The sequence below is a fragment of the Pogoniulus pusillus genome, unplaced genomic scaffold, assembly GCF_015220805.1.
Source record: "Pogoniulus pusillus isolate bPogPus1 unplaced genomic scaffold, bPogPus1.pri scaffold_264_arrow_ctg1, whole genome shotgun sequence".
Taxonomy (NCBI): domain Eukaryota; kingdom Metazoa; phylum Chordata; class Aves; order Piciformes; family Lybiidae; genus Pogoniulus; species Pogoniulus pusillus.
Window position 1 is genome coordinate 1528 of NW_026974688.1, and position 16768 is coordinate 18295.

Here is a 16768-nt window from a genome sequence, read left to right on the forward strand (position 1 = left end):
GAGGGCATGGAGGGCACTGGGAGCAGCAGGGAGGGCACTGGGGGCACTGTGAGCAGCAGGGAGGGCATGGTGGGCACTGGGAGCAGCAGGGAGGGCATGGAGGGCACTGGGGGCAGCAGGGAGGGCATGGTGGGCACTGGGAGCAGTGGGGAGGGCATGGAGGGCACTGGGGGCAGCAGGGAGGGCATGGTGGGCACTGGGGGCAGCAGGGAGGGCATGGAGGGCACTGGGGCTGGGCGCTGGAAGCAGCAGGGAGGGCATGGAGGGCACTGGGGCCAGCAGGGAGGGCATGGAGGGCACTGGGGGCACTGTGAGCAGCAGGGAGGGCACAGTGGGCACGGTGGGCACCAGGACCCTGTGCCCCCAGGGAGGTGTTCATGGGGGAGGACCCAGCCCAGCCTCGGCGCTACAAGAAGAAGAAGAAGGAAGGCCCTGGGGAGGGGGCTCCTGACTCCCCCACCAACGACGTGAGTGGCACCCCCTGGCACCCCCTGGCACCCCCTGGCACCCCCCTGGCACCCCACCTGTGCCCCAGGCTGCTGCTCCCACCAGGCCTCCCTGGCATGGGGTGGGGGATGCAGGCCCCTGCCCCTGGGGCACCTCCCTGGCTTCAGGGGACCTCCTGGGGCCACTCAGGTGGTCTGTGCCCACCCAACCCTCCTGTGCCCACCTGCTTGTGCCCACCTGCTTGTGCCCACTCCGTGCTCCTCTTGGTCCCACCACACCCTTGGCTCCCATCAGACCTCCCTGGCATGAGGTGGGGGCTTCAGACCCCTGTCCCTGGGGCACCTGCCTGGCACCTCTGTGGCTTCAGGGACTTTCTGGCACCCTGTGGGTGTCCTGTGCCCACCCTACCCAGCTGTGCCAACCACCCTTATGCCCACCAGACCTCTAAGTCCCACTACACCTCCATGCCATGGGCTTGGATCCTCAACCCTGTGGCACCTCCCTGGGCACCTCCCTGGCTTTGGGGCAGCCCTTGGGGCGTGCTGGGCACTGCCAGGGGCACCTGGGCTCTTGGCTTCCTCTCTTGGGGGCACCTCTGGGCACTGCCAGGGGCACCTGGGCTCTTGGCTTCCTCTCTTGGGGGCACCTCTGGGCACTGCCAGGGGCACCTGGGCTCTTGGCTTCCTCTCTTGGGGGCACCAGGATGAGTTTTGGGTGCCCTCTGCCACTCAAGTGACCTGTGGGTGCCCCTTGATGCCCCTCAGTGCCCTCCTGGTGCTGCTCTGGGTGTCTCCTGGTGCTGGCAGAGGTGGCCCAGGGTGGGCAGTGTGTGCCCATGTGCCATAGTGCCCTCTGGCTCCCCCATGGGTGCCCCTCAGTGCCCCTCAGTGCCCTCTGGCTGTCTTCTGTCACTGGCAGTGGCGGCCCAGAGCGGGCACTGCATCCCTCGGGTGCCCTGGTGCCCTCTGGCTGTCTCCTGTCGCTGGCAGAGCTGGCCCAGGGTGGGCACTGCGTCCCTCGGGTGCCCTGGTGCCCTCTGGGTGGGTGATGATGCTGGCAGAGGCAGCCCAGGGCGGGCACTGCGTCCCTCAGGTGCCCTCTGGGTGGGTGATGATGCTGGCAGAGGCAGCCCAGGGCGGGCACTGCGTCCCTCGGGTGCCCTCTGGGTGGGTGATGATGCTGGCAGAGGCAGCCCAGAGCGGGCACTGCGTCCTCTGGGTGCCCTCTGGGTGGGTGCTGATGCTGGCAGAGGCAGCCCAGGGCGGGCACTGCATCCCTCGGGTGCCCTGGGTGCCCTCTGGCTCCCCCATGGGTGCCCCTCAGTGCCCTCCTGTCGCTGGCAGAGGCGGCACAGGGCGGGCACTGCATCCCTCGGGTGCCCTCTGGGTGGGTGCTGATGCTGGCAGAGCTGGCCCAGGGCGGGCACTGTGTCCCTTGGGTGCCCTCTGGGTGGGTGATGATGCTGGCAGAGGCGGCCCAGGGCGGGCACTGTGTCCCTCGGGTGCCTTGGTGCCCTCTGGCTCCCCTATGGGTGCCCCTCATTGTCCCTCAGTGCCCTCTGGCTGTCTCCTGTCGCTGGCAGAGGCAGCCGAGGGTGGGCACTGCATCCCTCGGGTGCCCTCTGGGTGGGTGATGATGCTGGCAGAGGCAGCCCAGGGCGGGCACTGCATCCCTCGGGTGCCCTCTGGGTGGGTGATGATGCTGGCAGAGGCAGCCCAGGGCGGGCACTGCATCCCTCGGGTGCCCTCTGGGTGGGTGATGATGCTGGCAGAGGCAGCCCAGAGCGGGCACTGCATCCCTTGGGTGCCCTCTGGGTGGGTGATGATGCTGGCAGAGGCAGCCCAGGGTGGGCACTGCATCCCTCGGGTGCCTTGGTGCCCTCTGGGTGTCTCCTGTCGCTGGCAGAGGTGGCCCAGGGCGGGCACTGCATCCGTTGGGTGCCCTCTGGGTGGGTGATGATGCTGGCAGAGGCAGCCCAGGGCGGGCACTGCATCCCTCGGGTGCCCTGGTGCCCTCTGGCTCCCCCATGGGTGCCCCTCAGTGCCCTCCTGTCGCTGGCAGAGGCAGCCCAGGGCGGGCACTGCATCCCTCGGGTGCCCTGGTGCCCTCTGGGTGGGTGCTGATGCTGGCAGAGGCAGCCCAGGGCGGGCACTGCATCCCTCGGGTGCCCTCTGGGTGGGTGCTGATGCTGGCAGAGCTGGCCCAGGGCGGGCACTGCATCCCTCGGGTGCCCTGGGTGCCCTCTGGCTCCCCCATGGGTGCCCCTCAGTGCCCTCCTGTCGCTGGCAGAGGCAGCCCAGGGCGGGCACTGCATCCCTTGGGTGCCCTTGGGTGCCCTCTGGGTGGGTGATGATGCTGGCAGAGGCAGCCCAGGGCGGGCACTGCATCCCTCGGGTGCCTTGGTGCCCTCTGGCTCCCCCATGGGTGCCCCTCAGTGCCCTCCTGTCGCTGGCAGAGGCAGCCCAGGGCGGGCACTGCATCCCTCGGGTGCCCTGGTGCCCTCTGGCTCCCCCATGGGTGCCCCTCAGTGCCCTCCTGTCGCTGGCAGAGGCAGCCCAGAGCGGGCACTGTGTCCCTCAGGTGCCCTCTGGCTGTCTCCTGTTGCTGGCAGAGGCAGCCCAGAGCGGGCACTGCATCCCTCGGGTGCCCTGGGTGCCCTCTGGGCGCCGCCCTGCCCAGCTGTGCCCGCCCTGTGCCCGCAGCCCACGGTGAAGTACGAGACTCAGCCGCGGTTCATCACGGCCACGGGGGGCACCCTGCACCTGTACCAGCTGGAGGGCCTGAACTGGCTGCGCTTCAGCTGGGCACAGAGCACCGACACCATCCTGGCCGACGAGATGGGGCTGGGCAAGACCATCCAGACCATCGTCTTCCTCTACTCCCTCTACAAGGAGGTGAGGGCACTGCCAGCCGGGCACTGCCAGCCGGGCGCTGCCAGCCGGGCACGGGGGCGGGCAGGCGGGGCGGGGGGGTGGTCAATAGGGGAATGGGGGCAGCCAGGTGGGCATGGGGTGGTCAATAGGGGCATGGGGGTGGGCAATCTGGGCATGGGGGTGGGCAATAGGGGCGTGGGGGTGGTCAATAGGGGCATGGGGGTGGGCAATCTGGGCATGGGGGTGGGCAATAGGGGCGTGGGGGTGGGCAATAGGGGCATGGGGGTGGGCAATCTGGGCATGGGGGTGGGCAATAGGGGAATGGGGGTGGCCAGGTGGGCATGGGGGTGGGCAATCTGGGCATGGGGGTGGCCAATAGGGGTGTGGGGGTGGTCAGTAGGGGCGTGGGGGTGGGCAATAGGGGAATGGGGGGAGCCAGGTGGGCATGGGGTGGTCAATAGGGGCATGGGGGTGGGCAATCAGGGCATGGGGGTGGGCAATAGGGGAATGGGGGGAGCCAGGCGGGCATGGGGGTGGGCAATCAGAGCCTGGATTCAGCTGCATAGGTCTGGGGGCAGCCAATCAGGGCATGGGGGTGGGCAATCAGGGCATGGGGGTGGGCAATCAGGGCATGGGGGTGGCCAATAGGGGAATGGGGGTGGGCAATCAGGGCATGGGGGTGGGCATGGGGGTGGCCAATCAGGGCATGGGGATGGCCAATAGGGGCATGGGGTGGGCAATCTGGGCATGGGGGCAGCCAATCAGGGCATGGGGGTGGCAAATCAGGGCGTGGGGGTGGCCAATAGGGGAATGGGGGTGGCCAGGTGGGCATGGGGGTGGCCAGGTGGGCATGGGGGTGGCCAATCTGGGCATGGGGGTGGGCAATAGGGGCATGGGGGTGGGCAATAGGGGCATGGGGGTGGGCAATAGGGGAATGGGGGTGGCCAATCAGGGCATGGGGGTGGCCAATCTGGGCGTGGGGATGGGCAATCGGGGCATGGGGGTGGGCAATAGGGGAATGGGGGTGGCCAGGTGGGCATGGGGGTGGGCAATCTGGGCATGGGAGTGGGCAATAGGGGAATGGGGGTGGCCAATAGGGGAATGGGGGGAGCCAGGCAGGCATGGGAGTGGCCAATAGGGGTGTGGGGGCGGCCAGGCGGGGCATGGGGGTGGGCAATAGGGGCATGAGGGTGGCCAGGTGGGCATGGGGGTGGGCAATCAGGGCATGGGGGTGGGCAATCTGGGCATGGGGGTGGTCAATAGGGGCGTGGGGGCGGCCAGGTGGGCATGGGGGTGGGCAATAGGGGCATGGGGGAGCCAATCAGGGCATGGGGGTGGTCACTAGGGGCATGGGGGTGGTCACTAGGGGCATGGGGGTGGGCAATAGGGGCGTGGGGGGAGCCAGGCGGGCATGGGGGTGGCCAATAGGGGCATGGGGGTGGCCAATCGGGGCATGGGGGTGGCCAATAGGGGCGTGGGGGTGGCCAATAGGGGCGTGGGGGAGCCAATCTGGGCATGGGGGGTGGGCAATAGGGGAATGGGGGGAGTCAAGTGGGCATGGGGGTGGGCAATCTGGGCATGGGGTGGGCAATCAGGGCATGGGGGTGGGCAATCTGGGCATGGGGGTGGGCAATAGGGGAATGGGGGTGGCCAATAGGGGCATGGGGGTGGCCAATAGGGGCATGGGGGTGGGCAATCAGGGCATGGGGGTGGCCAATAGGGGCATGGGGGTGGGCAATCAGGGCATGGGGGTGGCCAATAGGGGCATGGGGGTGGGCAATCAGGGCATGGGGGTGGCCAATAGGGGCATGGGGGTGGGCAATCAGGGCATGGGGGTGGCCAATAGGGGAATGGGGGCAGCCAGGTGGGCATGGGGTGGTCAATAGGGGCATGGGGGTGGCCAATCTGGGTATGAAGGTGGCCAATCAGGGCATGGGGGTGGCCAGTCTGGGTATGGGGGCAGCCAGGTGGACATGGGGGTGGCCAATAAGGGCGTGGGGGAGCCAATCTGAGCATGGGGGTGGGCAATAGGGGAATGGGGGGAGTCAAGTGGGCATGGGGGTGGGCAATCTGGGCATGGGGGTGGGCAATCTGGGCATGGGGGTGGCCAATAGGGGAATGGGGGTGGGCAATAGGGGTATGGGGGTGGGCAATAGGGGAATGGGGGCAGCCAGGTGGGCATGGGGTGGTCAATAGGGACATGGGGGTGGGCAATAGGGGAATGGGGGTGGCCAATCAGGGCATGGGGGTGGGCATGGGGGTGGCCAATAGGGGAATGGGGGCAGCCAGGTGGGCATGGGGGTGGCCAATCAGGGCATGGGGGTGGGCAATCTGGGCATGGGGGTGGGCAATCTGGGCATGGGGGTGGGCAATCAGGGCATGGGGGTGGGCAATCTGGGCATGGGGGTGGGCAATCTGGGCATGGGGGTGGCCAATAGGGGAATGGGGGGAGCCAGGCGGGCATGGGGTGGCCAATAGGGGTGTGGGGGCGGCCAGGTGGGCATGGGGGTGGTCAATAGGGGCATGAGGGTGGCCAGGTGGGCATGGGGGTGGGCAATCTGGGCATGGGGGTGGGCAATAGGGGAATGGGGGGAGTCAAGCGGGCATGGGGGTGGCCAATCAGAGCCTGGATTCAGCTGCATAGGTCTGGGGGCAGCCAAGTGGGCATGGGGGTGGCCAATCTGGGCGTGGGGGTGGCCAATAGGGGCATGGGGGGAGCCAGGCGGGCATGGGGGTGGCCAATCTGGGCATGGGGGTGGCCAATAGGGGCGTGGGGGTGGCCAATAGGGGCATGGGGGGAGCCAGGTGGGCATGGGGTGGCAAATCAGGGCGTGGGGGCAGCCAGGTGGGCATGGGGGGAGCCAATCTGGGCATGGGGGTGGCCAACAGGGGCATGGGGGTGGCCAATCAGAGCCTGGATTCAGCTGCATAGGTCTGGGGGCAGCCAGGTGGGCATGGGGGTGGCCAATCAGGGCGTGGGGGTGGCCAATAGGGGCATGGGGGTGGCCAATCTGGGCATGGGGGGAGCCAGGTGGGCATGGGGGTGGCCAATCAGGGCGTGGGGGTGGCCAATAGGGGCATGGGGGTGGCCAATCTGGGCATGGGGGGAGCCAGGTGGGCATGGGGGTGGCCAATCAGGGCATGGGGGTGGCCAATCAGAGCCTGGATTCAGCTGCATAGGTCTGGGGGCAGCCAATCAGGGCATGGGGGCAGCCAGGTGGGCATGGGGGTGGCCAGGCGGGCATGGGGGTGGCCAATAGGGGCATGGAGTCAGCTGCATAGGTCTGGGGGGGACCACCTGAGGCCTGGCCCCTGTGCCCCCTGCCCTCCAGTGCCACCCCAGCCCTATCCCAGTGTCCCTATCTGACACACTGTGCCCCCCAGTGCCACCCTAGCCCTATCCCAGTGCCCCTATGTGCCACACTGTGACCTGTGCCCTGTCCCCATGCCCTGTGCCCTGTGCCCACCTGCCCTGGTGCCCGCAGGGGCACCCCAAGGGCCCGTTCCTGGTCTGGGCTCCCCTCTCCACCATCATCAACTGGGAGCGCCCCTGAGTGCCACCTCCTGTGCCCTATCCCAGTGCCCCTGAGTGCCACCCCAGCCCTATCCCAGTGCCCCTGTGTGCCACCCTATGCCCTGTGCCCATGTGCCACCCACCACAGGGGCACCCCAAGGGCCCGTTCCTGGTCTCTGCTCCCCTCTCCACCATCATCAACTGGGAGCGCCCCTGAGTGCCACCCCCTGTGCCCTATCCCAGTGCCCCTGAGTGCCACCCCAGCCCTATCCCAGTGCCCCTATGTGCCACCCCGTGCCCTGTGCCCTGTGCCCACCTGCCCTGGTGCCCGCAGGGGCACACCAAGGGCCCGTTCCTGGTCTCTGCTCCCCTCTCCACCATCATCAACTGGGAGCGCGAGTTCCAGATGTGGGCTCCTGCCTTCTACGTGGTCACCTACACGGGGGACAAGGACAGCAGAGCCATCATCCGCGAGAACGAGTTCTCCTTCGACGACAGTGCCATCAAGGGTGGCAAGAAAGCCTTCAAGATGAAGGTACCAGCCCCGACAGCCTGGCACCCCCGCGGGCACTGCCGGCGCCGCTGCAGCTCGCTCGGTGCAGCCTCAGCTGCTTCCCTCGGGGGAAGGGGTTTGGAGGCTTGGGGGTGTCTGGGGTCTTGGGGGGCTCTGTTAGGGGTTGTGTGGGTGCCTGTGGGCACTGCCAGGGGCACCTGGGCACCCATGGGCACTGCCAACACCAGCACCTGTCCCCCGCCGGCTCCGCTGCGCTCGGTGCAGCCTCAGCTGCCTCCCTTGGGGGTGTTTGGAGGCTTGGGGGCGCCTGGGGTCTTGGGATGCTCTGTTAGGGGTCGTATGGGCACCTCTGGGCACTGCCAGGGGCACCTGGGTTCCTCCCTTAGTGGCACCTGGGCACTGCCAGCGCTGGCGCCGCCGCCCAACCCCCGCCCGGCGCCGCTGCAGCTCGCTCGGTGCAGCCTCAGCTGCTTCCCTCGGGGGGGGGGGGTTTGGAGGCTTGGGGGTGTCTGGGGTCTTGGGGTGCACTGTTAGGGGTTGTGTGGGTGCTTGTGGGCACTGCCAGGGGCACCTGGGCACATCTCTTGGATGTACCTCTGGGCACTGCCAATGCCAGCGCCTGGCCCCCACCAGCACCCGGACCCCATCAGCTCTGCTGTGCTCGGTGCAGCCTCAGCTGCTTCCCTTGGGGGGGGGTTTGGAGGCTTGGGGGTGTCTGGGGTTTTGGGGTGCTCTGTTAGGGGTTGCATGGGCACCTCTGGGCACTGCCAGGGGCACCTGGGTTCCTCCCTTAGTGGCACCTGGGCACTGCCAGCGCCGGCGCCGCCGCCCAACCCCCGCCCGGCGCCGCTGCAGCTCGCTCGGTGCAGCCTCAGCTGCATCCCTCGGGGGGGGGGGGGTTTGGAGGCTTGGGGGTGTCTGGGGTCTTGGGGGGCTCTGTTAGGGGTTGTGTGGGTGCCTGTGGGCACTGCCAGGGGCACCTGGGCACCCATGGGCACTGCCAATGCCAGCACCCGACCCCTGCCCGGCGCCGCTGTGCTTGGTGCAGCCTCAGCTGCTTCCCTCGGGGTGGGGGTTTGGAGGCTTGGGGGCGCCTGGGGTCTTGGGATGCTCTGTTAGGGGTCGTATGGGCACCTCTGGGCACTGCCAGGGGCACCTGGGTTCCTCCCTTAGTGGCACCTGGGCACTGCCAGCGCTGGCGCCGGCGCCGCCGCCCAACCCCCGCCCGGCGCCGCTGCGGCTCGCTCGGTGCAGCCTCAGCTGCTTCCCTCCGGGGGGGGGGTTTGGAGGCTTGGGGGTGTCTGGGGTCTTGGGGGGCTCGGTTAGGGGTTGTGTGGGTGCCTGTGGGCACTGCCAGGGGCACCTGGGCACCTCTCTTGGATGTACCTCTGGGCACTGCCAATGCCAGCGCCTGGCCCCCACCAGCACCTGGACCCCATCAGCTCTGCTGTGCTCGGTGCAGCCTCAGCTGCTTCCCTTGGGGGGGGGGTTTGGAGGCTTGGGGGTGCCTGGGGTCTTGGGGTGCTCTGTTAGGGGTTGTATGGGCACCTCTGGGCACTGCCAGGGGCACCTGGGCACCCATGGGCACTGCCAATGCCAGCACCCGGCCCCTGCCCGGCGCCGCTGCGCTCGGTGCAGCCTCAGCTGCTTCCCTTGGGGGGGGGTTTGGAGGCTTGGGGGTGTCTGGGGTTTTGGGGTGCACTGTTAGGGGTTGTGTGGGTGCCTGTGGGCACTGCCAGGGGCACCTGGGCACCCATGGGCACTGCCAATGCCAGCACCCGGCCCCTGCCCGGCGCCGCTGTGCTTGGTGCAGCCTCAGCTGCTTCCCTCGGGGTGGGGGTTTGGAGGCTTGGGGGCGCCTGGGGTCTTGGGATGCTCTGTTAGGGGTCGTATGGGCACCTCTGGGCACTGCCAGGGGCACCTGGGTTCCTCCCTTAGTGGCACCTGGGCACTGCCAGCGCCGGCGCCGGCGCCGCCACCCAACCCCCGCCCGGCGCCGCTGCGGCTCGCTCGGTGCAGCCTCAGCTGCTTCCCTCGGGGAGGGGGGTTTGGAGGCTTGGGGGTGTCTGGGGTCTTGGGGTGCTCTGTTAGGGGTTGTATGGGCGCCTCTGGGCACTGCCAGGGGCACCTGGGCACCTCTCTTGGATGTACCTCTGGGCACTGCCAATGCTAGCACCTGGCCCCCACCAGCACCCGGACCCCATCAGCTCTGCTGCGCTCGGTGCAGCCTCAGCTGCTTCCCTTGGGGGGGTTTGGAGGCTTGGGGGTGCCTGGGGTCTTGGGGTGCTCTGTTAGGGGTTGTGTGGGTGCCTGTGGGCACTGCCAGGGGCACCTGGGCACCTCTCTTGGGGGCACATGGGCACCACTGCCACATGTGCCCGGCCCCTGCCAGCTCTGCTGTGCTCGGTGCAGCCTCAGCTGCTTCCCTCGGGGGGGGGGGTTTGGAGGCTTGGGGGTGCCTGGGGTCTTGGGGTGCTCTGTTAGGGGTTGTATGGGCACCTCTGGGCACTGCCAGGGGCACCTGGGCACTGCCAGGGGCACCACTGCCACATGTGCCCAGTCCCTGCCGGTGCCACTGCACTCAGTGCAGCCTCAGCTGCTTCCCTCGGGAGGGTTTGGAGCCTGGGGGGTGCCTGGGGTCTGGGGGTGCTCTGTTAGGGGTCGTGTGGGCACCTCTGGGCACTGCCAGGGGCACCTGGGCACCTCTCTTGGGGGCACCTGGGCACCCCCAGGCACTGCTATAGGCACACAGCACTGTTGGCAGCACCTGGGCACCTCTGGGCTTGGCCGTGGCCTTGGCTGCTTCCTTTGGAGGCATCTGGGTGCCTCTGGGCACTGCCAGGGGCATTTGGTTGCCTCTTTGGGGGGCACCTGGGCACCTGTGGGCACCACTGTGGGCACAGTGGCAGTGCTTGGGTTTGTCTCAGCTTATTTGGGCTCAAGTGGGGTCTTGGCTTCCTCTCTTGGGGGCACCAGGATGGGTTTTGGGTGCCCTCTGCAACTCAAGTGACCTATGGGTGCCCACTGGTGCCCTCTGGGTGCCCCTTGATGCCCCTTGGGTGTCTCCTGGTGCTGCTCTGGGTGGGTCCTGGTGCTGGCAGAGCTGGCACAGGGTGGGTTGTGGGCACCCCTCTTGCCTTGGCTGCCCTGTGGCTGCCCTGTGTGTGCCCGTGGGTGCCCGCTGGGCACAGCTGGCAGCCCTGGCACTGCTGCTGAGCCCTGGGTGCCCTGTGGGTGCCCCTTGGGTGTCTCCTGGTGCTGCTCTGGGTGGGTCCTGGTGCTGGTGAAGGTGACCCAGGGTGGGCAGTGTGTGCCCATGTGCCTTGGTGCCCTCTGGGTACCGCTTGGGTGCCCCTCAGTGCCCTCATGGTGCTGCTCTGGGTGGGTCCTGGTGCTGGTGAAGGTGGCCCAGGGTGGGCAGTGTGTGCCCATGTGCCTTAGTGCCCTCTGGGTACCCCATGGGTGCCCCTCAATGCCCAAAGGGTGCTGGTGGTGCTGCTCTGGGTGGGTCCTGGTGCTGGCAGCGATGCCCCCGGGTGGGTTGTGGGCACCTCTCTTGCCTTGGCTGCCCTGTGGCTGCCCTGTGTGTGCCCGTGGGTGCCCGCTGGGCACAGCTGGCAGCCCTGGCACCGCTGCTGAGCCCTGGGTGCCCTGTGGGTGCCCCTTGGGTGTCTCCTGGTGCTGCTCTGGGTGGGTGATGATGCTTGTGGAGCTGGCACAGGGTGGGTTGTGGGCACCCCTCTTGCCTTGGCTGCCCTGGGGGTGCCCTGTGTGTGGCTGTGGGTGCCCGCTGGGCACGGCTGGCAGCCCTGGCACCGCTGCTGAGCCCTGGGTGCCCTGTGGGTGCCCCTTGGGTGTCTCCTGGTGCTGCTCTGGCTGGGTCCTGATGCTGTTAGAGCTGCTCCTGGGTGGGTTGTGGGCACCTCTCTTGCCTTGGCTGCCCTGTGGCTGCCCTGTGTGTGCCCGTGGGTGCCCGCTGGGCACAGCTGGCAGCCCTGGCACCGCTACTGAGCCCTGGGTGCCCTTTGGGTGCCCCTTGGGTGTCTCCTGGTGCTGCTCTGGCTGAGTCCTGATGCTGGCAGCGATGCCCCCGGGTGGGTTGTGGGCACCTCTCTTGCCTTGGCTGCCCTGTGTGTGGCCGTGGGTGCCTGCTGGGCACAGCTGGCAGCCCTGGCACCGCTACTGAGCCCTGGGTGCCCTTTGGGTGCCCCTTGGGTGTCTCCTGGTGCTGCTCTGGGTGGGTGATGATGCTTGTGGAGCTGGCACAGGGTGGGCTGTGGGCACCTCTCTTGCCTTGGCTGCCCTGGGGGTGCCCTGTGTGTGCCCATGGGTGCCCGCTGGGCACGGCTGGCAGCCCTGGCACCGCTGCTGAGCCCTGGGTGCCCTGGCAGAGGGAGGCCCAGGTGAAGTTCCATGTCCTGCTGACCTCCTACGAGCTGATCACCATCGACCAGGCGGCGCTGGGCTCCATCCGCTGGGCATGCCTGGTGGTGGACGAGGCCCACAGGCTCAAGAACAACCAGTCCAAGGTGCCAGCCCTGCCAGGGAGGGGGGGGGCTGGGCACGGGCAGGGCAGCTGGGCAGCTGGGAGGGCACTGGGAGGGCATTTGGGCACCAGGAGGGCGCTGGGAGGGCATTGCGAAGGCAGCTGGGCAGCTGAGGGGGGGCTGGGAGGGCACTGGGAGGGTGTCTGGGCAGCTGGGTGGGTGCTGGGAGGCTGTTTGGGCAGCTGGGAGGGCACTGGGAGGGCACCTGGGCAGCTGGGTGGGCACTGGGAGGGTGTTTGGGCAGCTGGGAGGGCACTTGGGCACCAGGAGGGCGCTGGGAGGGCATTGCGAAGGCAGCTGGGCAGCTGAGGGGGGGCTGGGAGGGCACTGGGAGGGCACCTGGGCAGCTGAGAGGGCGCTGGGAGGGCACTGGGAGGGCACCTGGGCAGCTGAGAGGGGGCTGGGAGGGCACCTGGGCAGCTGGGAGGGCACTGGGAGGGCACTGGGAGGGCACTGAGAGGGTGCCTGGGTAGCTGAGAGGGCACTGGGAGGGCACCTGGGTAGCTGGAACGGCACTGAGAGGGTGTCTGGGCAGCTGGGAGGGCACTGGGAGGGCACTGAGAGGGCACCTGGGTAGCTGAGAGGGCACCTGGGCAGCTGGGAGGGCACCAGGAAGGGTGAGGAGGTTGTGGGCACTGGGAGCAGAGCAGGTGGGCACTGGGAATGCTGGGCTGGGTCCCTCAGGGTGGGTGAGTGCCCACAGGGGGTGCCAGGGGCTGGGCTGGGTCCCTCAAGGTGGGTGAGTGCCCAGGGGGGTGCCAGGGGCTGGAATGGGTCCCTCAAGGTGGGTGAGTGCCCAGGGGGGTGCCAGGGGCTGGAATGGGTCCCTCAGGGGGTGCCAGGGGCTGGGTTCCTCAGGGTGGATGAGTACCCACAGGGGGTGCCAGGGGCTGGAATGGGTCCCTCAGGGTGGATGAGTACCCACAGGGGGTGCCAGGGGCTGGAATGGGTCCCTCAGGGTGGGTGAGTGCCCACAGGGGATGCCAGGGGCTGGGCTGGGTCCCTCAAGGTGGGTGAGTGCCCTCGGGGGGTTGCCAGAGGCTGGAATGGGTCCCTCAGGGTGGATGAGTGCCCAGGGGGGTGCCAGGGGCTGGGCTGGGTCCCTCAGGGTGGATGAGTACCCACAGGAGGTGCCAGGGGCTGGGCTGGGTCCCTCAAGGTGGATGAGTGCCCACAGGGGGTGCCAGGGGCTGGAATGGGTCCCTCAAGGTGGATGAGTGCCCACAGGGGGTGCCAGGGGCTGGGCTGGGTCCCTCAAGGTGGATGAGTGCCCACAGGGGGTGCCAGGGGCTGAAATGGGTCCCTCAGGGGGTGCCAGGGGCTGGGCTGGGTCCCTCAGGGTGGATGAGTGCCCACAGGGGGTGCCAGGGGCTGGGTCCCTCAGGGTGGATGAGTGCCCTCAGAGGGGTGCCAGGGGCTGGGCTGGGTCCCTCGGGGGGGTGCCAGGGGCTGGGCTGGGTCCCTCAAGGTGGGTGAGTGCCCACAGGGGGTGCCAGGGGCTGGAATGGGTCCCTCAGGGGGTGCCAGGGGCTGGGCTGGGTCCCTCAGGGTGGGTGAGTGCCCTCAGAGGGGTGCCAGGGGCTGGGCTGGGTCCCTCAGGGGGGTGCCAGGGGCTGACCCTGTGCCCCCCTGGCAGTTCTTCCGGGTGCTGAACGGGTACAAGATCGAGCACAAGCTGCTGCTGACTGGCACCCCCCTGCAGAACAACCTGGAGGAGCTCTTCCACCTGCTCAACTTCCTCACCCCTGAGCGCTTCAAGTCAGTGCCCACAGTGCCCCCTGTGCCACCCTGTGCCACCCTGTGCCACCCTGTGCCATCCTGTGCCCCCCTGTGCCCCCCTGTGCCCCCCCTGTGCCCCTCTGTGCCCCCCTGTGCCACCCCCTGCAGAACAACCTGGAGGAGCTCTTCCACCTGCTCAACTTCCTCACCCCTGAGCGCTTCAAGTCAGTGCCCACAGTGCCCCCTGTGCCACCCTGTGCCCCCCGTGCCACCCTGTGCCCCCCGTGCCACCCTGTCCTCTCTCTGCATCTCCTCCCAACCTGCCCTCTGCTGCCCTCTGCTGCCCTCTGTTGCCCCTGTGCCATCCCCTGCTCCCCTGTGCCATCTCCTGCTCCCCCTGTGCCATCTCCTTCTCCCCTGTGCCATCTCCAGCTCCCCCTATGCCATCTCCTGCTCCCCCTTTGCCAACCCCTGCTCCCCCTGTGCCATCTCCTTCTCCCCTGTGCCATCTCCTGCTCCCCTGTGCCTTCCCTTGCTCCCCTATTCCATCTCCTTCTCCCCTGTGCCATCTCCTGCTCCCCCTATGCCATCTCCTGCTCCCCTGTGCCATCTCCTTCTCCCCTGTGCCATCTCCTTCTCCCCTGTGCCATCTCCAGCTCCCCTGTGCCATCTCCTGCTCCCCCTGTGCCATCTCCAGCTCCCCCTGTGCCATCCCCTGCTCCCCCTGTCCCATCTCCTGCTCCCCCTGTGCCATCTCCAGCTCCCCCTGTGCCATCTCCAGCTCCCCCTGTGCCATCTCCTTCTCCCCCTGTGCCATCTCCTTCTCCCCTGTGCCATCTCCTTCTCCCCCTGTGCCATCTCCTTCTCCCCCTGTGCCATCTCCTTCTCCCCTGTGCCATCTCCTGCTCCCCTGTGCCATCTCCTTCTCCCCTGTGCCATCTCCTTCTCCCCTGTGCCATCCCCTGCTCTCCCTGTGCCAACCCCTGCTCCCCTGTGCCCCTCCCCAGCAACCTGGAAGGCTTCCTGGAGGAGTTTGCAGACATCTCCAAGGAGGACCAGATCAAGAAGCTGCACGACCTGCTGGGCCCCCACATGCTGCGGCGCCTCAAGGCTGATGTCTTCAAGAACATGCCCGCCAAGACCGAGCTCATCGTCAGGGTGGAGCTCAGCCCCATGCAGAAGTAGGCACAGGGCCCCCTGGTGGGCATGGGCAGGGCTGGGGGGGGCTGCTTGGGTCCCTCTGGGGGCTGCTGGGCACAGGAGTTGGTGCTGGTGCAGCTCAGCCCCATGCAGAAGTAGGCACAGGGCCCCCTGGTGGGCATGGGCAGGGCTGGGGGGGGCTGCTGGGCACAGGAGTTGGTGCTGGTGCAGCTCAGCCCCATGCAGAAGTAGGCACAGAGCCCCTGGGGTGGGCATGGGCACGGCTGGGGGGGGCTGCTGGGCACAGGAGTTGGTGCTGGTGCAGCTCAGCCCCATGCAGAAGTAGGCACAGGGCCCCTGGGTGGGCATGGGCAGGGCTGGGGGGGGCTGCTTGGGTCCCTCTGGGGGCTGCTGGGCACAGGAGTTGGTGCTGCTGGGCACAGGAGTTGGTGCTGGTGCGGCTCAGCCCCATGCAGAAGTAGGCACAGAGCCCCCTGGGGTGGGCATGGGCAGGGCTGGGGGGGGCTGCTTGGGTCCCTCTGGGTGCTGCTGGGCACAGGAGTTGGTGCTGCTGGGCACAGGAGTTGGTGCTAGAGGAGCTCAGCCCCATGCAGAAGTAGGCACAGGGCCCCCTGGTGGGCATGGGCAGGGCTGGGGGGGGCTGCTTGGGTCCCTCTGGGTGCTGCTGGGCACAGGAGTTGGTGCTGGAGGAGCTCAGCCCCATGCAGAAGTAGGCACAGAGCCCCCTGGTGGGCATGGGCAGGGCTGGGGGGGGCTGCTTGGGTCCCCCTAGGGGCTGCTGGGCACAGGAGTTGGTGCTGGTGCAGCTCAGCCCCATGCAGAAGTAGGCACAGGGCCCCCTGGTGGGCATGGGCAGGGCTGGGGGGGGCTGCTGGGCACAGGAGTTGGTGCTGGTGCAGCTCAGCCCCATGCAGAAGTAGGCACAGAGCCCCTGGGGTGGGCATGGGCAGGGCTGGGGGGGGCTGCTTGGGTCCCCCTGGGTGCTGCTGGGCACAGGAGTTGGTGCTGGTGCAGCTCAGCCCCATGCAGAAGTAGGCACAGGGCCCCGGGGTGGGCATGGGCAGGGCTGGGGGGGGCTGCTGGGCACAGGAGTTGGTGCTAGAGGAGCTCAGCCCCATGCAGAAGTAGGCACAGGGCCCCCTGGTGGGCATGGGCAGGGCTGGGGGGGGCTGCTGGGCACAGGAGTTGGTGCTGGTGCAGCTCAGCCCCATGCAGAAGTAGGCACAGTGCCCCCTGGTGGGCATGGGCAGGGCTGGGAGGGGCTGCTGGGCACAGGAGTTGGTGCTGGTGGAGCTCAGCCCCATGCAGAAGTAGGCACAGGGCCCCCTGGTGGGCATGGGCAGGGCTGGGGGGGGCTGCTGGGCACAGGAGTTGGTGCTGGTGGAGCTCAGCCCCGTGCAGAAGTAGGCACAGGGCCCCCTGGTGGGCATGGGCAGGGCTGGGGGGGGCTGCTTGGGTCCCCCTGGGGGCTGCTGGGCACAGGAGTTGGTGCTGGTGCAGCTCAGCCCCATGCAGAAGTAGGCACAGGGCCCCTGGGGTGGGCATGGGCAGGGCTGGGGGAGGCTGCTTGGGTCCCCCTGGGTGCTGCTTGGGTCCCTCTGGGTGCTGCTTGGGTCCCTCTGGGTGCTGCTGGGCACAGGAGTTGGTGCTGGTGCAGCTCAGCCCCATGCAGAAGTAGGCACAGAGCCCCCTGGTGGGCATGGGCAGGGCTGGGGGAGGCTGCTTGGGTCCCCCTGGGTGCTGCTTGGGTCCCTCTGGGTGCTGGTTGGGTCCTTCTGGGTGCTGCTGGGCACAGGAGTTGGTGCTGGAGGAGCTCAGCCCCATGCAGAAGTAGGCACAGGGCCCTGGGGTGGGCATGGGCAGGGCTGGGGGGGGCTGCTTGGGTCCCCCTGGGGGCTGCTGGGCACAGGAGTTGGTGCTGGTGGGCACAGGAGTTGGTGCTGGTGCGGCTCAGCCCCATGCAGAAGTAGGCACAGAGCCCCCTGGGGTGGGC

At 68.3% G+C, this 16768-nt stretch overlaps 1 protein-coding gene across 1 annotated transcript; it reads left to right on the forward strand.

Annotated features, from left to right (window-relative positions):
• The first annotated feature begins 322 nt into the window (after positions 1 to 322).
• On the forward strand, positions 323 to 14850 carry LOC135174077 (chromodomain-helicase-DNA-binding protein 3-like). Its single transcript, XM_064141326.1, has 7 exons — positions 323 to 467; positions 3150 to 3341; positions 7169 to 7369; positions 11740 to 11877; positions 13532 to 13695; positions 13779 to 13838; positions 14622 to 14850. Exons 1-7 carry the CDS (start codon positions 378 to 380, stop codon positions 14797 to 14799), a joined length of 1023 nt encoding a protein of 340 aa, XP_063997396.1. The 5' UTR covers positions 323 to 377; the 3' UTR covers positions 14800 to 14850.
• The last annotated feature ends 1918 nt before the right edge of the window (positions 14851 to 16768 follow it).